A 21,594-nucleotide genomic window follows, 5' to 3' on the forward strand; every position below is an offset into this window, starting at 1 on the left:
TAAAAGCACACATTCTACTCATGTAAAAATACCAGGCAGACCCCACAAATAACCTAGAGATGCATTTTAAATAAAAGGACACATTCTACTCATGTAAAACATGCTGATTCCTGGACCGTCGGCGGGCCAGATTTAGAAGGCGATTGGGCTGCATCTGGCCCTCGGGCCTTAGTTTGGGGACCCCTGATATAGTCCTTGTTCTTCGATGGAATAAAAACTAGTAAGGCTTTGGAGGGCTCAAATTTGGGAGTCTGCAAACAAGGCCTGGCAGCTTTATTCTCTGCAGCTACCAAGGAAACTTGAAGGCAGAGAGAATGGTGATGATCAGTGCTGATGATCAGAAGCATTCAGGCAGGATCAGGTGATTTGAAGAGCCAATAAAGCTCTATCTGGCTTTATATTTTTGCCGTCTCTGGCCTTGCTTTTAAGTCTGAGCAAGTTTTCATTCAGTTCAGATTGAGGTCCCATAGACTGGATCTGTTGAGATGTAACCCCAAATGTCTGTTGAGATGTAATGCCCTTATAATAAGACTCAAGCTCATACAATCTCTCCCTTCACCTCCCTGCTGTCTTTTCTCCCGTTGCTCTCTGAACTTCACATCTTGGTTCAATGTCAAACCATAGCTTGCCATTCTCTGAAAAGGCAAACTATGGTTTGTGCTTGTCTGCTAAATCAGAGATGGGCAATCTGTGACCTACCAGATACGGCTGAACTCCAGCTCCCATTAGGAAAGCAGGGGAAGATGTAGACCAGCAACACATGGGGGTGTGTGCACAGATTATCCTGTTCCAAACCATGGTTTACTGTTACATCTGAACAGCCCCAGTACCTGCTACCATTTTCTGGAAATCCTACCCTTATCTGACAAAATATTCTAATGAGTTGCAAAAATATCCACCTTCCCATCACTTTTCTAAGCCATATAAAATTTACATGTAGACAAAACATTCCATATTTTCTTTAACTATTATGCACTTGTAGAGGAACCCCTTCACTCCTTTTAATTTTCTTAGGTGCCACAGAATAATTTAATTATAAGTCAGGGGTTTTACCTTTTCTGATGGGAGAACTTAATAAAACTGTAAAGATTTTAAAAAAAAAACTGAGAAAAATACCTCACAGAATAAAGTATCCTGTACGTGCCACATTTTGAAATTGGCCAAATACATGAGAACTTGAGGGTCATATCCTGAATATAAACCTATTGTTTCCATAAAATCCTGAAAAGAAATGAGAACACGAATACTTCAGTTGCAAATCAGACACCAAGATTTTCTAATATTTTCATCGCATAGTTTATGATTCTGCACACTGTTAAGCATGGATACATCTGTAGAATGTAGTCACTTGCCACTCAAGTTTTCATAGGCTGCAGTTCTCCATATAGGTAAGTCACATTCATATCCACCTTATATATTATTGCAGGCTGTGTGGAGGATTTCAGCCATAGGCTCTGCACTAATACTGTGGCTTGTTTCAGTTGATCATATCTTGGCTTAATAACTAGTTGAGATATAAACATATATATATATATATATATATATATATATATATATATATATATATCTATATATCTGAGATATAAACCTGGGCACACAGCACCTTCCTTACCCCCTTTTTAGTGCACCACAATTTACCCCAGAATTAACAATAGTTTAATTAACCATAGTTTCTCATTCCATCCAAAGGAGATAAACAGGCCCCAAAATGCAATATAAACCAACATCAAAGCATGGTTTAAGATATGTACAGATTTTCCCGGACATTTTGCCGCCCGGACACTGCTTCCAACCAGTACAGTCGTACCTTGTTGTCAAATGCCTTGGTACTGGGATGTTTTGACTCCTGAATGCCACAAACCCAGAAGTGAGTGTTCCGGTTTGCGAAGGTTTTTTGGAAGCCGAACGTCTGATGCGGCTTCCAATTGAATGGGTTAAATTCGACAACCAAGGTGAGACTGTATTCTGGGTATGTCTGGGAGATTCTGGATGTATGGCAACCTTAGTTTAAGACCCTGGCTTGTTCCGAACCTGGTAACCATTAATTTCTCAGTTTGGACATAATTAGAGATTATGGTTGACTGAAGATTTCCTGGCTAACACAGGAAGGAAGAGGTGGCGGCGTTAGTACAGAATGTGCGGGCAAATTGCTCATCTGAACTGATCATCTGAACTGGGTCTGTGTTTATTTGACATGCATAGGTCTTTACATATAGAAATATCACTCTTGTTTTGAGTAAGCAGGTTTTGATAAATTGAGGTCTAATCTAACAGCAATGCAATTACCCACTAGAGTTCGAAATGTCTGGGTCTAGGCTGTAGTGGAAATATTGCTGACACAATATCCATCCCCAATCCTGCACAGTGTACCTTGTATGGGTGAATTTTGGCTTTGAATTCACTTGATTCCATCGTTTCCCTCAGAAGTTCCTTATAGCGTGGACAATTAAAAATTGGATAGCGTAATTTCTGAAACAAAAACAACAACACAACTTTTAACTGCCTTCTGTCTCACTTCAAGCTTCTCGGCTAGGTTTTTGTAGAGTGCTTATCTCTATGTAGGATTGATGTTTGTCACAATGATGCCATTTCTGAATTATACCTGTCTCATAACCTGTAGCGGTTCATTGGCTAGAAGTCATAGGATTTCGTGATCCTGCCATCCATACACATACAGTAAGCCCCACTGAACTGAATGGGACCTGCTTCAGAATAGGCATGCTGTTAATATACTAACAGAATAAAGTGAAGATGATCACTGAGATATTTTCTGGTTGTCAGAATGACATATTGCAACATTGGTCTTACTTTGAGAACTGACTTGGGTTTTTTTTTTTGCTTAGCCTAATAATTTTTTTCCCTAAAATAAATGTTAACTTATTTTTAACATGCAGGAAAATAAGATACGTTTTGTCATGAACCACATAAAAAGGAAAGCAAAATATAACTACAACAAATACAGTTTGGAATAGAGTTATCTCCCTGGGCAGGCACGTACTAAACAACTTCATTGGGGGACATACTCAGGTAAATACGTCAAATAAACACCTGAGCAATTATTTTATTTTTATTTTTCCATTTTTCATCAGCGGGCATAGGGTTGCCAAAACTGAAAACACTATAAAGTGGATTTGAACCCCTATGGAACTCAAAATAATCCAAATCTGTTTAGAAGCTGCATATGGAGACTTTCCATGTTCCTGTATATTAACATACATTGCACAACCATGCCATACCAAAATAAATCTATCTTTCTTACTTTGGCCTCTAAGCACTCTTAATTTGAATGTCACCCCCCCCCCCAAAAAAACACCCCCGGTAACAATATGTCCAGGTTCGCTCATATCAAGTCCCTCCAGAGTTTTGCAATTGTGAATTGCAAATAAGAAAGTGCCCAACTAATTCCTTAATGTACATAAGCAGTGTAATCCTCAGTGAATAAAGGAGATATTGCCAGTTGTGGAGAAGGTGTCACTTGGCACCTTATAATAGTTCCAGTTTCATGGAATACTATATCCCCAAAGCATTTAACCTCTGAGCATTCCCACCATAAATGCAAGTACGTCCCATGGGCTTGGCACCCCAGTGCATAGCTGCCAAGTATCCCGTATCCGCCGGGAAAACTGTGACGGGTATAGGGCTCCGTTGAGTTGTTTATGACTCAATTAGGAGCCTCTGATTATCGCCCGGCGCGCTTCCTCTCCGCTTCTCTGCTTCCGTAGAACCGGGCTGGCAGTAAAACACACACAACAGAGTTCTTCTTCTCACACAGCGAAAGCTTGTATAGCCGTTGGATAAAAAGCCTCTTAAGAACACACAGAGTCCAAAGTGTTCTAATAACTACTTAAGCTTATTCTAGAGAGAAAATAACAAACAACCTGGTGAGAGCGCAGACATCTTGCGACCGTCTCCCAGGCAGAAACGAAACCAACTGCAACATACAGAAACACTTCTGGTACATTCTGTAACATGATCTTCCTCAGTGGTCAGGTGCTACAGTACACAGTTAACTCTTTAGTTACTTGTTACTCATCACACCCCCTCTCACCTGAACACTGGAGATAGCGGGTATCCAAACTTACCCCAAAACCAACCCTTCACAGAATTCCCCATGCCGTTGGAAACTCAAGGGTTTTGTGAACCCATCTGCTAGGTTCTTTTGGCTTGGACAATACCTCAACTTCACCAAGCCTACCTGTATGCTCTGACATACGTTTCGGAAGCGGATGTCTAAGTGTTTGGTTCTGGCCTTGAACTGTCCAGACTCCGCCAGTCTCAAAGATGGTTGATTGTCGCCCCAAACAGTGATGGGCTGGCTACAATCACCCCAGATTTCCTGGACCAAACATCTGTAGTACTCCAATTCAGTGCATGTCGCAGACAACGCACAGAATTCGGCTTCCGTGGAAGACATTGCTATTAGGCTTTGCCTGCGCGACCGCCAACCAATCAGGGCATTTCCAAACTTGACTACCAAACCAGTCACTGACTTCCTGTCCTCCTGATTGGCCCAATCAGCATCTGCAAAACAAGTGAGTTGTGGCTCACCTTGCGCTGACATCTCCAAACAATACTCTTTGGTCTCCTGCAAATACCTAAGCACTCTCTTAATGCCATTCCAGGCATGCACGCTAGGGTTCGATGCTTCTCTACTGAGCAAATTGACTGCAAAAGCAATATCTGGTCTGCTCCATTGTGACAAATACAACAGACTCCCTAGCGCTGACTGAAACACTTCAGGACTCTCAAACGCTACTTTGTCCTTCACTTGTGAATCTTTCACAAAGTTTGTCTCCATGGGTGTTCTGACCCCTTTACAGTCAGACATTCTGAACTTCTCAAGCAAATGTTCAATCTTGCCTTTCTGACTGAGCAAAAAACTTCCATCCTCAGTTCTGTCTATCTGCACACCTAGATAAACATTCACTGCACCTAGATTCTTGAGTTTGAACCTCTTGCCTAGCTCTTTTGCAAACTTCTGCACTTGCATCTGGCTCTTTGCTAAGCAGATCAAGTCATCAACATAGACAAGCAACAGTTCTTGCTGTTCTCCTTCACCTCTGAGATACAGACAACTGTCAGCTAGACTCTTCCTGAAACCTAGGCTCTTCAAAACAGAATCAAGACATGAATTCCAATTTTTAGCGGATTGCTTCAGACCGTAGATCGACTTGTGCAGCTTCCACACCTGACCTGGCACGTCACTCTCAAACCCTGGAGGAGGCAACATGTACAACTCCTCCTGGAGGTCAGAGTTCAAATAAGCGGTGTCCACATCAAAGTGGTTGACCACTAGGCCTCTCTGCGCTGCAGTCGCTAAAAGCATCCTGAAAGATTCCGCTCTCGAAGTTGGACTAAAGACATCTGTGTAGTGGATTCCTTTCTTCTGAGTAAAACCTCTAGCCACTAATCTAGCCTTGTACTGAGGCTCTCCAGTCACTGTGGGTTTCAGCCTGTAGACCCACCTACAACTGACTGCTTTCTTGCCTTCTGGCAACTGTGTTAGGCTATACACACCAAGAGATTGCATGGAGTTCAACTCTTTCTCCATTGCAACTTTCCACTTACTAGCTTCCTCCACTGACAACTGTTGCACCTCTTCAAAGCTTTCAGGCTCACACACTGCTAGGTTCGCCCATACACTGACAGCTGTAAACCTTTCAGGTGGTTTACCTTTCGTGGTGCGTTTTGAACGCCTTGGTCCCACATCTTCCCCCTCTAAATCTGAACTGCTTGTCTCTGACTGTGGCTCTCTCGGACTAGCAGCACTGTCAAGAGACCTACTACGCTTTGCAGCCCCCTCTGGGCTTGCTTTGGGTGAAGTGGGTGACCTACCACGTTTGCTGTACTTCCCAGGCTTGACCTGGGGTGAAGTCGGTGCGCTTCTGACTTCTTGCTTCACTTCCTTAGGAGCTACACCACTTGGACCAGCTGCCTGACCTGGATCTGGTCCTGCAGCACCTGGAACTCCAGCATCAGCTACCTGAGTTTCCTCTTCCTGGTCAAAACCTGAAGACCAGTCAAGAAGAACTTCGGGGTTAGCATGAATGCGTCTCCAGCCCTCTTGTTCACAGAACGTAGCACTCCTGCTAATGTGAACGCGGGTTTGGTCCCCCTCTGCTGGTACAAACCTCCAAGCCTTTGAGTTTGGTTCGTAACCACAGAAGATCATTTTCCTGGATCTTGATCCTCCCTTTCTGCGCTTCTGCTTTGGAATTAGAACCCAAGCCTCACACCCAAAAGTTCTGAAATAGTGCACCTTCGGAACTTTGCCATACAACATGTAGTAGGGTGTGTTGTCCACAACTGAATTAAAAGCGCGATTTGAACAATAATTCACAAATTTATAGCATTCCCCCCAAAACTTCTGGGGTAGTCCTGCATCAAACAACGTTGCCTCCACCAGTTCAGACAGCGTTCTAAATTTCCTTTCAGCTAAACCATTCTCCTGTGGACTAAAAGGAGCGGTTTTTCTGTGCCTAATTCCCTTGCTACGGAAAAACCCTTGTAGTTCTGCACTCAAAAACTCTCCCGCCCTGTCACTCTGAAAACACTGGACAGTGACGGAGAACTGTAGTTCTACTTCGGCTACCCACTCCTGTATCACTCTGGCAGCCTCCCCCTTCTCTTTCAGTGTTATGACCCAGGAAAAATGACTGAAATCATCCAAAAGACACAAAACATATTTTGAACCACCTAAACTTAACGTTGACATAGGCCCAGAAATATCCAAGTGCACTAACTGAAATGGCTTTGTGCTCTTCCTCTCAGACCTAGGATAAGAGCATCTCTTCGTCTTCGCTTTCGCACATGCGCGGCATTGCAGGTGTTTTTGACATGGCTTGAACCTGCAACCTTTGACAAAATCAGGGGCTTTTTGCACATAAGGAAAAGACATATGACAATATTTTCTGTGCCAAGCATGAATACAATCCTTATGGATGGCGCCCTCTGTGCCCTTTGGGGTATTGGCACTTTTAGCCTGAGCATCACCAGTGTTACTTCCACCTGCTTGCCCCCTCCCATCTAGGACAAACAGACCATCAGACCCAACAGTAACGCTTACCAGCTCAGCCCCATCTCTGGCAATTTTGCAAACACCATTAGCAAAACTTATTTCAAAGCCCTCACGCAATAAGCAAGACACACTTAAAAGACCATTCTCCATGCCTGGTACAACATAAACATCAAGGTTAGTGTCTAAGCATTGCATATAAAAAACACCCTTGCTTTTAATTGTTCCAGAAGAACCATCAGCAAGATGCAGGCTCTTTTCATCTTCAAGTGGCCTGCAGTTCAGGATCTGTCCTGAAGGCGGTACAAGATGATGGGTGCTGCCTGAGTCGATAATAAAAGTGAAACTGTCCTGTCCTTTGTTTCGAATCGTTGCTAAGGCAGCAGAAAGACGGCTGACAGGCTTATCTGGAGTTTTCCCACGTCCTCTGCCTCGGCGCTGCTGGCTGGTCCCACGACCACGTCCGCTGGGTTGCCTGGCACCTGGCTGAGTGACCTTGGCTGCTTCCGGAGCTGGGCAGAATCTCGCTACGTGCCCAGGCTGCTGGCACCGATAGCAAAGCCTTGTTGCGCACGCACTCACAGTGGATTCCTCAGTGCTTTTTACTGCACCCCCACTGGCTTCTCTGCGCCCACGGCCCCCCTTCTCAGCCGATTCTTTCTGGCGTCTCAGTTCCTCATCTGCCAAACTGTCCCAGGCTTGCTTGGCATTCTCAGCATTTTGCACATAGGGCAGTTGCGTAGTATCGCAGCTCATGGCAATGGCACATAGAGCCTTATTGTCTTTCCTGGTTTCTGCTGCAAACCTCTGTGCTTCAGCTGCTGAATTATCAGCGACAGGGGTTGGAGGATTTAACACACAAGTCCACAAATCCTTTCCTAGCAACCACATTCTGGCCCTTTCTCTCCACTCTGCATAGTTGTCGCCATTCAACCTCTGGAACGGCACGACAAATGACTCCTGTAGCTGCTCCGCCATCTTGTCCACCCCCGGGCTCCGTGTCTGTGTACTCACTCAGAATAGCTCACGTTGCTCCTCCGGGTAGACTGCGGATCCCAGCCTTCTGGTACAGGGTCTTTCTGCTAGCGAGTGCATCTATTGATTGCCGACTGCAAAACAACAGGTTTCTCCCAGCTAGCTCTTTACACCGGCTTTCTCCAAGGCTTTTACAGCTGCAATCACCTTTTATTGCTTTGGTGATTGATTAGGTTCTATGACCCATAACCTGTCACCCAGAACTTGTGACAGGTGAGTCCATGACCTGTTATCTCCCATAACCTGTGACGGGTATAGGGCTCCGTTGAGTTGTTTATGACTCAATTAGGAGCCTCTGATTATCGCCCGGCGCGCTTCCTCTCCGCTTCTCTGCTTCCGTAGAACCGGGCTGGCAGTAAAACACACACAGCAGAGTTCTTCTTCTCACACAGCGAAAGCTTGTATAGCCGTTGGATAAAAAGCCTCTTAAGAACACACAGAGTCCAAAGTGTTCTAATAACTACTTAAGCTTATTCTAGAGAGAAAATAACAAACAACCTGGTGAGAGCGCAGACATCTTGCAACCGTCTCCCAGGCAGAAACGAAACCAACTGCAACATACAGAAACACTTCTGGTACATTCTGTAACATGATCTTCCTCAGTGGTCAGGTGCTACAGTACACAGTTAACTCTTTAGTTACTTGTTACTCATCACAAAAACCCCTTTTTTCTTACCGTTTCCCGGCGGTCTCCCGTTTGGTGGAAAATCCCGGTATTGTCCCTTAAATTGGCTTCTGCCCGGCGGCCATTTTTCTGGTGCCGCTTTGCCCTTCTATGGGCACCAGAAAATGGCGGCGCCGACAGCATCACATTTCCTGAGGAGCAGCAATTGAGGCCAGGCTTCCTCAACCTCAGCCCTACAGATGTTTTGAGACTACAATTCCCAGCATCCCTGACCACTGGTCCTGCTAGCTAGGGATCATGGGAGTTGTAGGCCAAAAATATCTGGAGGGCCGAGGTTGAGGAAACCTGATTGAGGCCTACAGTTCATCGCAGCACAGATTATATGACCAGGAATAGGTCTAAGAGATTCACTTGTGGATAACTGCCAATTATTAGACTCCACCCCTTTCTGTTTTTGTTGAATTTAGATTCCCAAATGTCATATAAACCATAGTTTGGTAGGTTTGTTTATTTGTATCTTGTCATCAGACCATCAAATCAAACTACATACAACATAAAAACACTTGAAATTTTGAATTTCATTGGCATATCACAACACTTCCCTTTAGAAATGTTCCCATGTTAACAGGAGCAAAATGAATTTGCACAAAACTGAGGAAATTGTGTTAAAAACCTGACTGAATAAAAGCACAAAAAAATTTAAAATTCTGAATCTACCTGACACAACACAAATTACTTGAGCTGTTCCTCTCCCTTTCTCCCCTTCACCTCTCCTAAATAACTCCTAGGTCTTTTATTTATTTAGTTTGCCTACTTCCTCTTTTAGGGATGGGGAAGAAATTTGGCTCAGTTTGCACTTAAATACATAAATTGAAAGACAATTGGCCTCAGAAAGTAACACTTTTCTGAATTTTGCAATATAGTTCTCCAGCCAAGTAATGCGTACAAAAAGACATTTACTAGCATGCTGAGCATAAAAACTCATGGTATCAGTGGAAAATGCATTTAAAAATGTTATCTTAGACAAAATGGCATAGAAAAATGGGAAAATATGGAGAATTTATCTGATACATTTTAAAGAGAATTTTTTAAATAAATAAATAAATGGCAAACTGATGTGCAAGGGTGGAGAACTGAGCTTAAGATTGGAAAAATGAGAAACTGACAGATATGCATATCTATCCGCATATCTGTTATACGGGAAAATAAAATCACACAGAGGATTTCTAGACCATACCATAAGGAAATCCCTGTATAACATTTGGATTAAGTTCAGAGGAATTTTAGAACCTAAAATTCCATTATGGGCCTGCCCAACAGAGGCCATTGCTGTCAAACGAAGGAACATGGATTGGAGCTGGCCCTCATATAGAGAGGTTACGGAAATAGAGAATGGAGAAATAACTCTAAAAAATTATGAGGACATCAAAGGAAGGATGACGGACTGGCTCCAGTACTTTCAGCTGTGCCAAAAATTAGCTGTAGACATTAGAAATGGATTGGCTAAAGAAACATCGAGATTATTAATAAAGAATTATTAATAAAGAGAAAGAAAAATATTTCAGGGATATATGACCTCCTATTAGAGTGGGAGACTAAAGAGGAATTGACCAAAACGGTCATGATTAAATGGGCGCAGGACTGTGGACATAATATAACAACAGAGCAATGGGAACGGCTGTGGACCAAAGATCTGAAATTCACGGCATGCTATTCATTGAGAGAACATAGCATGAAAATGCTATATAGGTGGCACCTCTCCCCACAGAAGCTAGCAAAGATGTATAAAGGGAGGAGTCCTGAATGTTGGAGGTGCGGGAAAGAATCTGGATCGTACTTCCACATGTGGTGGACATGTGATCTAATTAAAGATTATTGGGATAAAATCTATAATGAAATCAAAAAACTATTCAAGACAACCTTTAAGAAACAACCTGTAATATTCCTCCTAGGCATTTTACCCAATAACTTTAAAAGGGAAGACAGAACGCTAATGATGTACAGCCTGACAGCCGCTAGAATCCTGATTGCAAGGAAATGGAAAGACAAATTGCCCCCTACCATAACAGAGTGGCAAGCCCTGCTGATTGAATACTTACAGTTAGCAAAATTAACGGGCTGGGTGCGGGACATAGAATATCAAAAGGTATCAAAGGAATGGAAAATTTTCAGAGAGTATCTAAAAACATATAACAACAACAACATTCTACTGGCAGAACTTGAACGATATCTGTAAAATATAAAAAATGAAATCAAGAGTAGAGAGGAAAAATTCTAGCGTAAAGCCGACATAAACTAACCTGTGGGAAACAACAACAACAACAAAAAAGAAACTAGATATGATGGAGAAGGGTTGGAAGCTTTGTTTATTTGTGGAAATGGAATACATCTCGAGACATGATTTTGGTATGTATAATTTCAGTTTGGAGAATTTGGTTTGATGTATTTTGTTATATATTTTATTTGTTTACATTTGTAAAGACCTGATGTAAATAATTTTTAAATTTTTATTTGAAATAAAGGTATTTTTAAATCTTAAAAAAAAGGAAAAATGAGAAACTGAGAGAAAGCAAAATATGCAAGTTCACCCATCCCTACACCGCTCTCCGCATCCTTTAGAAAAACTGGTGCTGTTGTCACCGCATGCTAGATCAGGCATCCCCAAACTTCGCCCCTCCAGATGTTTTGGACTACAATTCCCATCTCCCCCAATCACTGGTCCTGTTAGCTAGGGATCATGGGAGTTGTAGGCCAAAACATCTGGAGGGCCACAGTTTGGGGATGCCTGTTCTAGATAAATAGCTAGTAGTTCAGGAGCAGAGGCTTGGAATGAATTTTCTTCCACTCATCATATGCTTAAAAAAAAATATCATATGAAAATGATCCTCTCTTGGACTGTGGGTACTGTATAGCATATGGGCCCTTTTCTGTATAGGGTGAGTGAGAGGGAAGGAGAGAAGGAGGAAGTAAGGCAGGCCCTACCTGCACCATGCATTTAAAGCACAATTACACAACTTTAAAAGCCATGGCTTCCCCCAAAGAATTCTGGGAACTGTAGTTTGTTAAGGGTATTGTCAGAGGTTCTTGCGACTACTCTAGAGTAACGACGCTCCGCATGCTTGTCTTTAAACAGTTTTTATTAGTGCAGTCTATTTACAGTGAGCTGGGTATGTAAAACATGTCTGCTCAGTCCGATGCAGAATCCGGCACTGCCCCCCCCCCCACGTGATCTTCTCCAACATAGTGGCCTCGGGACAGTGAATCTCCTCCCTCTCTTTCTCCTGCGTGATTCCGGAACCGGAGGAAAGGGTCTACGCTCCAGGCTTTCATTTTCTCCCTTCTCCCCCTCCCTCTCCTCACTCCTGTGTGGCCGGGGCTCTCTCATGTTACTGGAGCCCTGGCCCTCTCTCTCCACTTCCTGTCTAGCCTCCTCAGAGCCCTCGCTTCCATCGCTGCTTGGGGAGGAGCTACTTCTGATGCAAGGGGGCGGTTCTCTGTACTTTTCCCCCCTTACAGGTATTGAGATTTGTTAGGAGACCCCTATTCACCTTACAAAACTACAATTCCCAGAGTCAATCCCTCTTCCCAGGAAACTCTAGGAATCGTAGCAGAGCCATGTCACAATCTATACCAGGGGTCAGCAACCTTTTTCAGGTGTGGGCCCATCCACCATCCCTCAGACCATGTGGTGGGCTGGACTATATTTTTTTGGGGGGGGGGGAATGAATTCCTATGCCCCAGAAATAACCCAGAGATGCATTTTAAATAAAAGGACACATTCTACTCATGTAAAAACACACTGATTCCCAGACCGTCCACACACAGGCCGGATTGAGAAGGCGATTGGGCCGCATCCGGCCCCCCTGGGCCTTAGGTTGCCTACCCCTGATCTATATGCTATCGAAGAGTCCCGTCCACCCCACCCCCGCCTTCCTGCTGATGGCATGACTGGTGTAGTAGCTCTTGCCCAATTGAATTGCAGCAGCATGCAACCAACAGGCATCAAAATGAAAGCTAATTATTCCTGGCTCTCCTGTTACTTGACAGGCGATGGTGATGATGACTGATGAAACTCTCTTAGTTCGCCCTGGGAAATAACCTGCCTATCAGGATAGTGCTGGGAATGGGTTGTAAGGGAGAACCTCAAATTGTTTCCTCAAAACAATTCAAGACTTGCAAGGGAGACATGTGTCTCCATTGTGCCTTTAAGAAAAACTCTTCCCAAATGTCCTTTAGTCTCCAAAGCTACAAAAACCTCAAAGCAAGAAAAGATACTGCATGCTTTCTGTAGCACCGTACAGTGTGGCGTAAGGTACTGCTTGGATCTTTGCCAAAGCTCCTTGCAGCTCTGAAACAGCTCGATATATTTTGGTGCTTGTGAAAGTCCAGTCGGTACTACTGTTGTATGAAAAAATATGATAGTAATAGGCAGAAAGTTGTTTATAGCTTTATATACATGTACAAACTGCAGCATTATCCTTTGATGAAAGCGGTACAGTGGATGCAGAGTTGTCTGGTTTTGATGTACACATTTAAATCACTGTTGGTATTGGCCCTGCAACATCACACCAGCTGCAACACAGCCAACAGCTAGCTGTTCACTGTCCCTGCACAAGGACCAGACAGTTCGCTATGTCAGTCAAGAAATTAACTCATCCTCAAAGGGAGCTTGGCACCCAAATCCTAAATTCAAATGCTGTTTCCTTCAGCAGAAAGTAAGGCAGGGCTACAAATAAATGAGCTACAAATGGCAATGTGCTTCTTCTATCTGCTGCAGAATCTCTGATTAAGGAAAATGTTTATTTTAAACAAACATTTGCACACACTTTTCAGTATATTAGGTTTCTGAGGAAGAGCCTGGAAGGCAGACAAAATTGGTTGTGACTCTGGTACTCACCGGATTGCTTTCCTTTGGTACAACATGCACCGGGATAGGTTGCCACAGGATTTTAGGATTCCAGATTTGATCACCAGTAGGAGGATACATACCAGCAAGGTTTGCTTGGGCACTCATAATGGTTCGATCAGTTTCGGTACTCTGGATCAAAATCTAGAAAGGATTAAGGGAGTGTGTCAAGACCCAGGATCTGGACTCAGAAACCTCTTAATTAGACATGGGAGGGTGCCTTGGGATCTGAGGGCATCTTCTTGGTTGCCTTTGAGGGATCCTCTCTAGCAGAGCCCTCCACTGATGAAGAGGAATAAGAGTATCCAAGGGCCGTGCTTTGTCTGCTGCCAACCCAAAGGAATGCCTCCCTTTGAATATCATCAGGGACCCAGGTGGCGCTGTGGTTAAACCACTGAGCCTAGGGCTTGCTGATCAGAAGGTCGGCGGTTCGAATCCCTGTGACGGGGTGAGCTCCCGTTGCTTGGTCCCAGCTCCTGCCAACCTAGCAGTTCGAAAGCACGTCAAAATGCAAGTAGATAAATAGGAACCGCTACAGCGGGAAGGTAAACGGCGTTTCCATGTGCTGCTCTGGTTTGCCAGAAGCGGCTTTGTCATGCTGGCCACATGACCTGGAAGCTATACGCCGGCTCCCTCGGCCAATAATGCGAGATGAGAGCGCAACCCCAGAGTCGGTCACGACTGGACCTAATGGTCAGGGGTCCCTTTACCTTTACCTTACCAGAAGCTTTACTCCAGAAATTTCCTCTATGCTACACGCATACCGTAGTGGCAACCATTGCCAGAGGAGACTTATTAACACCGCTGGAATGTTTGTTGAATAATGTCAAAGCACCCCTTGGGTTTTCTCAGAATCTGATGTTCTTATGAACCACACCAATCTCTTTCTTGAAAGTTCCTGAACCCACCTCTTCTCGTTTATATTCAGCACTCAGGAAGTTTGAGTATCTCTTCTTTATGTATTGTCCAAGTTCATAATGCTGCTGCATTCCAATCTGTGGGAGCAACAATAGATACATGATTTCCTCTCGAAGCCAGTCTTATGGCTTTTCCAGCCCTTGTGGAGAGCCAAGCATTACCCACCCCTCCTGCTTTCCTAGGGGACGATTGCAGGAAATGTGACAAAAAGGATCAGAGGCTGGAGGGGATCAGTTTCCCATGCAGGTAGAACCACCATGTGACCCTTTTGCTCTTAATAATAAACATTTCAGAGCAGGGGTAGGGAACTGCTTTTATTTCTGCCAGAGTGTCAGATCCAAACATAGCAATTCCTCCAGTGTTTCCCAAACTTTCTTGACTACAATTCCCATCATCTCTGACCAACGGTCTTGCTAGCTAGGGATGATGGGAGTTGTAGTCCAAAAACAGCTGGAGACCTAAGTTTGGGAAACAATGGGCCAGGTTGGCAAATGGTAGGGCTGCCCACCTGTCAAGCACCTGACATCGTATGATGTCAGATGTGAAAAAGTTAAAGCCACAGCTGCAGATGCACCATTGGGAATCTGCTCTTGATTGTTCCTTTGGAGCCACAGTTGAACCTTTGGTGCCATTTGAATTTGGTGCCTCCCCCTGTTGCACTGTGGTTGGCGGGAACTGGATATGCTTGGAGTGAGCAAGAGCTCCCGAGTATCTGATTCCAGTTGAAAGCAGCATGACAAGGTAAGATGCCGAGTACAAACAGCACCCAAAGTAAAGCTGTGGCTGGAAATGGACAGTTGGCAGTTCACTCCTGATGGTTCTTTGGCTCAACTTCACATGGGACTTGGCTGCAAAGGATTGGTCAGGACTGTGCTCCTGATGGTTCCTTTCATACCTGCCAAGTCTCCCGCAGAAAAATACAGGATCAGCAGCAGCAGCGGCACTGGAAGTTGCACCGGAAGTTGTCCGACGGCCATCTTGGGGGTGGCCACATGGCAGTGGCCATCTTAGGGGTGGCCATGTGGCCACCTCCAAGATGGCCGCTGCCATGTGGCCACCCCCAAGATGGCTGCCAGACATGCTTAGAAGCTATTTCCGGCTATTTCCGGCGCCATAGATGGGCAAACCGACACCAGAAAAATGGCTGCCGGCAGGAGCGGATTTAAGGGAGATTTACGGGAGAGGAGCTCAAACGGGAGACCGCTGGGAAATGGTAAGGAAAAACGGGGGTTTCCTGGGGAATACGGGGTACTTGGCAGCTATGGTTCCTTTGCAACCATGGCACAACCTTTGGCACTGTTTGAATATGGTGCCTTTCTCTGTTGGGTTGAATTTGAAAGGGATTTGATACACTTGAGAGTGAATGGGGTTTCCTGTGTGCATCTGATCCCTGCCCAAAACACGGCATGAGGTGATCGACAGTTTGGGTGAAATGGTCTTGCAGGCCAAATAGAATGGCCCAGCAGGCCTAATCAAGCCCATAGCTGGAAGGTTCTTGACTGCTATATCACAGACCCATTGCCCCTTTTATTAGGGTCGTGCACCATATTCACCTGAGTTCCAAGTCCTGAGCCAAATCAGGCACATTCAGAGGGATTTGGGTGTTGGATAAGTCAGGCACTGATCACTACAGGTCAGGCTAGATGGCCCACAGCAGTCTGTGACTATCAGTGGGTGGGGTATCATGTCTCTTAGAGCAGGAATGAAATTTTGTACAAATTCCAGAAGTCTAATTCTTGAAAAATTTCCAAACCAAACTTTATGAAAAGCCAACCAACCTTAGTCAGTTGTCCAAATCCCTGTGACCAGGCGCTTTCATTGTGTAGGCTGTTAGGATAGACTTCAATAGGGCTTCTGTCACCATGCCTATAAATCTAGTAAAAGAGGGCAAATAATGTTAAAGTATCATAGTATCATAGAATCATAGAGTTGGAAGAGACCACAAGGGCCATCCAGTCCAACCCCCTGCCAAGCAGGAAACACCATCAAAGCATTCTTGACATGTGGCTGTCAAGCCTCTGCTTAAAGACCTCCAAAGAAGGAGACTCCACCACACTCCTTGGTAGCAAATTCCACTGCCGAACAGCTCTTACTGTCAGGAAGTTCTTCCTAATGTTTAGGTGGAATCTTCTTTCTTGAAGTTTGAATCCATTGCTCCGTGTCCGCTTCTCTGGAGCAGCAGAAAACAATCTTTCTCCCTCCTCCATATGACATCCTTTCATATATTTGAACATGGCTATCATATCACGCCTTAACCTTCTCTTCTCCAGGCTAAACATACCCAGCTCCCTAAGCCGTTCCTCATAAGGCATCGTTTCCAGGCCTTTGACCATTTTGGTTGCCCTCCAGCTTGTCAGTATCCTTTTTGAACTGTGGTGCCCAGAACTGGACACAGTACTCCAGGTGAGGTCTGACCAGAGCAGAATACAGTGGTACTATTACTTCCCTAGATCTAGATGCTATACTCCTATTGATGCATCCCAGAATTGCATTGGCTTTTTTAGCTGCTGCATCACACTGCAGTTTAATAATTATTATGTAGTCTAATAATTATTATAGAAATTTTTTTTGGGGGGGGGGGACGGGACTCAGCAAGCACCAAAACGTAACTTCACTTTAGGGCTAAATATTAATAATATATTATGCCAGTGGAAAACTAGGAAAGGCTGTGAGGTAACGATGGGGAAAAGTTGAAATAATTTATCCAAGTCTGTTCAGCCAAGACAATTTTAGCCTTCCAATTTACTGTAGTTTCAGCAACTTGATGAGAAGGATCACCAGAATTTAACTTGGATGGCTCGCAAGCTCCTTTGTAATAGCAGTGATATGCAGCAGTAGCAGTCAGGTGGTAAGGTGGCATCGCTCACCTGACCTCACTTTGCCCATGTTTCTACAGCTCACTGGGAGGTAGAGGAGGAGAAGTTGGTGCGATGCAAACACACCAGCAGAGCCATTCCGGGCCTCCTGCCAGCGCGTTTGCACCCTGGTTCCTGTGTTGCCACCTTTCCCCTTTTGATCTACTTGCAGGTAAGCAGAAGCAACATGGGCGGCAGGAGATCAGGTGAGTGCTACCACACCGCTGACCACTACTGTAAAGCAGTTATGGGGAGTGGGTAAAATGAGAGAAAGAAAACAAACATCTCCAGGCAATCGAAGTTGCCTCAAAAGCTGCTCTGAGCAGTGATCATTGATCTCTACAAAGCCAATATTAGTGGGTGTCCCCCCCGCCACCTGCCTTCTTCCACAGAACTCAGTGTTGGATTTTTTGAATAGTCAAGTTACTTTAGAGCCGGTCTAATGTAAATACTGTCTGTTTAAGAGAAACAGGTGTTTCTGTTAATTGCCCACAGGCGTGGGCTCTGCTTCTTGTATATAAGGCTCTGTCAGAAGGCCTTCTGCATCTCTTAGTTAGATCTTTCAGTTTGATTCATCTCTAAATAAATCATTCTCTCAGTTGTTCTCAGTTTAAGAGATTCCTTAGTTGAATCTTAGTATGAGAGTTGCTTAGTTATAATGCTAGTTTGCTGTTAATTCTCGGGTAGTTTAATGGGAGTTTTGTGGGAGGTTTGGAAAGTGGGAGAAAGCATTTATCTTTAGTTTAAAGTCTCTTTAGAGTCAGTTTGTTTTTCAGTTAAAGAAACCCAACCGTTTGTATTTTCATCTGCATACTTTTACAAGTGTGCAGCTAGTAAGGGGTTTCATATAAGGGAAATAATACCCTACGCTCTTGGTGGAGTTTTCTTAGCCAGGTCAACTTCTGACTGTGTATACTCTGCGTGAAGCGTACTTTAAAGGGCCACTGGAAACTGGGATATATGATTTAGGTTAAGCAGGTTTCAAAATAGTTTTTTCCAATATTATTCTTATCATATATATATTATATACAATACTCAGATCCTGGGGCATGTAGGTGGGAGTCACCAGTGGTAGCCCACCCCCTTCCTCCTGAGCCACTTAACCATTCCCCTCTATTGGAGGATGGAGTTGTGTATGTACTGCAGCTTGCTGTGCTACCCTTGAGTTGGCCTGCTGTCCTTAGATGTGGTGAAGAATACTGTCCCAACGCTAGTATTAAATAAAAATAAACTTCCAAGCCAGGCAGCTTCTGCCTGTGGAATGCGGGGGCGGGACGGGACTGACTTGTTCTTTTTCTCAGACAGCAAAACGCCTTGGGCTGGTCCTGCTTTGGAAGGGATGTGGAAGTAATACATCACCTTGTCCTTATCTGCTATTTGCTAGTTCTGTTAATGGGGTTTGTTTGTAAAATGCTGGGCATTCAAGTTCTTCTGCTTCCATGCAACACGCCTATGTATCCACTCCGGTCAAATCCGCCTTGCACTTCAAACCAGCTTTAAAGGCACCAGCACTGTGGCGCTGTGGTTAAGCCACTGAGCCTAGGGCTTGCTGATCAGAAGGTCGGCGGTTCGAATTCCTGTGACGGGGTGAGCTCCCGTTGCTTGGTCCCAGCTCCTGCCAACCTAGCAGTTCGAAAGCACGTCAAAATGCAAGTAGATAAATAGGAACCGCTACAGCGGGAAGGTAAACGGCATTTCCATGTGCTGCTCTGGTTTGCCAGAAGCGGCTTTGTCATGCTGGCCACATGACCTGGAAACTATACGCCGGCTCCCTCGGCCAATAATGCGAGATGAGCGCGCAACCCCAGAGTCGGTCACAACTGGACCTAATGGTCAGGGGTACCTTTACTGTGCAATTTCAGAGATTTCTTACTATTACCTCTATTGTATGCATTGCCCATGAAATAATAAGGGATGTTATGTGAATCCTGGGGAAAGCAGAAAGCTTTGTTTTTAATCAGACCTAAGCAAATTGTTTCCCAAAGCATTAAACTGGGGTCTGAACTGAATTATGAGGGCTATTGCTGTCATCTCCCACCTTCCATGGCATCAGGTTGGTCATTGTGGTGACACACTAGGCTGGCCTTTGGTCCTGTCCAGCAAGCCTCTTATGTCCTCATGACTTCAGCTGGTTCAATAGTCTGTTTTATCCCTTCTATCAGGATGCCGTCCTATGCTCACCTTGTAAAACTGTATATCTATTTACATGTAGGCTGTGATTATCTTCCCTTTGAACCTCATGTATCTGATAAAGCAGCATCTTAATGGCAGCAATCTAAAATGGCTGCTTTTTGGAGTTTGTTTATAGAGGAGCTCATTACACTTGAAGGCAAGGAAGCATTTCAATTGTTATCTTTATATTCTTTAACATTCTGATGCGTGTTACATCTCTAAAAGCTATAGGCAAATTGCATGTTCTTTACTATAAAGGTGGCTAGACTGGCCTCAACTAGGTCCAGGGCCTTTTCAGTATGGGCCCCGACTTGGTGGAACACTCTCTCACAGGAGACCAGGGCCCTGCGGGATTTGACATCTTTCCGCAGGGCCTGCAAGATGGAGCTGTTCTGCCTGGCCTTTGGGTTTTGATTTGGGCCATTTTAAAATGAGGCTGCATTTTAAAACAATTTTTAAATCTAAATTGTATTTTAATCTGCATTTAAATCAATTGTTTTTCTTTCTTTTATGTTTAATTGTAATTTTATTGATGTCAGCCACCCTGAGCCCAGCTCCCACTGGGGAGGGCGGGGTATAAATAAAAATTTATTATTATTATTATTATTATTATTATTATTATTATTATTGGGGGACCCAGGTGGCACTGTGGGTTAAACCACAGAGTCTAGGGCTTGCTGATGAGAAGGTTGGTGGTTCGAATCCCTGCAATGGGGTGAGCTCCCATTGCTCGGTCCCAGCTCCTGCCCACCTAGCAGTTCGAAAGCACATCAAAGTTCAAGTAGAAAAATAGGGACCACTCCGGCGGGAAGGTAAACGGCGTTTCCGTGCGCTGCTCTGGTTCGCCAGAAGCAGCTTTGTCATGCTGGCCACATGACCCGGAAGCTGTCTGCCCTCGGCCTATAGAGCGAGATGAGTGCCGCAACCCCAGAGTCGGACACGACTAGACCTGATGGTCAGGGGCCCCTTTACCTTTACTTATTATTATTATTATTATTATTATTATTATTATTATTATTATTATTATTATTAAAGAGGCATAGGCTCCCCCATTAAACACATGTGCATCTTAAAATAATTCAAGCGACCGACGGATTGTGTTAGCATCAGTTTTTAATTTATAGTGTACAGTCTTACTGAAGTGTGGCCCTCTAGCTGTTGTTGGACTTCAACTCCCATCAGCCCCAGGCAGCATGGCCACTGGTCAAGAATGATGGAAGTTGGAATCCTGCAACATCTGGAGAGCCACAGGTTCCCCACTCCTGTAAATATAGGTGTGAGGAAAACCATGAAAGTCTAGATAATTCACGAAACCTTTGGAGAGCTGCACACCAAGGGTGGGCTCCAACTAAGTTTACTCAGAGTAGACCCACTGAAATGAATGGACCCAAGTTTGTCATATCAATTACTTTCAATGGGTCTTCTCTGAGTAGAACTAAAATTGGACACAGCCCCAGGAATTTTGTCTCGAAGAACCCACAAACCAAATGCACAGTAGTAACGAAATAGTTGCTTTCCTTTACTTACTAAGAGCACAAAGTGCAGCTCCCGACCCGATGCAGACTGAAGGAGGAGGGATGAAATGAAGCCAAGCAGGAAGAAGTAGAAACACTTGGAGTTTCTCGCTGGATTTGTTTCTCCCATCCTGGCAGCAGACAGGCAAAAGGTTTGCCTTTCCTACGCCTGCTTTTTATAGGACTCAAATGGGTGGACACATAACTGAAATTTGCAGGAGGATGTGGCAACAAGATGACAACAGACGTATTTCTTCATCGAGCTTCTTTTGAAAAGCTGCAGTGTGAGTCCCAGGCAATGAGGATAAACAAGGGAGGAGAGGCAAAAACTTTTCCCCACCTAGAATCATTTGGTTCAAGAGGGTATTTCTATATTGTGCTGCCAAAGGCAGAATCCCACACCTTTCTCCTCCCCTCACATCATGTAGGGGTGGGTGTGGATTTGTATATGGTACAGAGCAGAAGATGAAGGATATATCTGAGCAGGCCACAACTGCCCCATGCAGGTTGGCCATCCCAAAGTGGAAATATGCTGCCTATATAAGCAGGGGCAG

At 44.4% G+C, this 21,594-nt stretch overlaps 1 protein-coding gene across 2 annotated transcripts in view; it reads right to left on the reverse strand.

The window, feature by feature from the left end:
- Positions 1–21,221, reverse strand: part of LOC118091969 (prostatic acid phosphatase) — a 32,419-nt gene extending 11,198 nt beyond the window's left edge. The window contains exons 1-6 of one of the 2 annotated variants that reach the window (XM_035129625.3): positions 21,054–21,221; positions 16,278–16,373; positions 14,490–14,576; positions 13,573–13,725; positions 2,371–2,469; positions 1,117–1,221 (exon numbers count right to left, since the gene is read on the reverse strand). In XM_035129625.3, coding sequence (XP_034985516.3) covers positions 1,117–1,221; positions 2,371–2,469; positions 13,573–13,725; positions 14,490–14,576; positions 16,278–16,373; positions 21,054–21,170 — 657 coding nt within the window. In that variant the 5' untranslated portion in view covers positions 21,171–21,221. The remainder of the gene's footprint in view (positions 1–1,116; positions 1,222–2,370; positions 2,470–13,572; positions 13,726–14,489; positions 14,577–16,277; positions 16,374–21,053) is intronic. The other variant, XM_035129624.3, reaches the window with a different exon arrangement.
- Between the last annotated feature and the right edge of the window lie 373 nt (positions 21,222–21,594).

The sequence above is a fragment of the Zootoca vivipara genome, chromosome 11, assembly GCF_965207765.1.
Source record: "Zootoca vivipara chromosome 11, rZooViv2.hap1.1, whole genome shotgun sequence".
Classification (NCBI taxonomy): domain Eukaryota; kingdom Metazoa; phylum Chordata; class Lepidosauria; order Squamata; family Lacertidae; genus Zootoca; species Zootoca vivipara.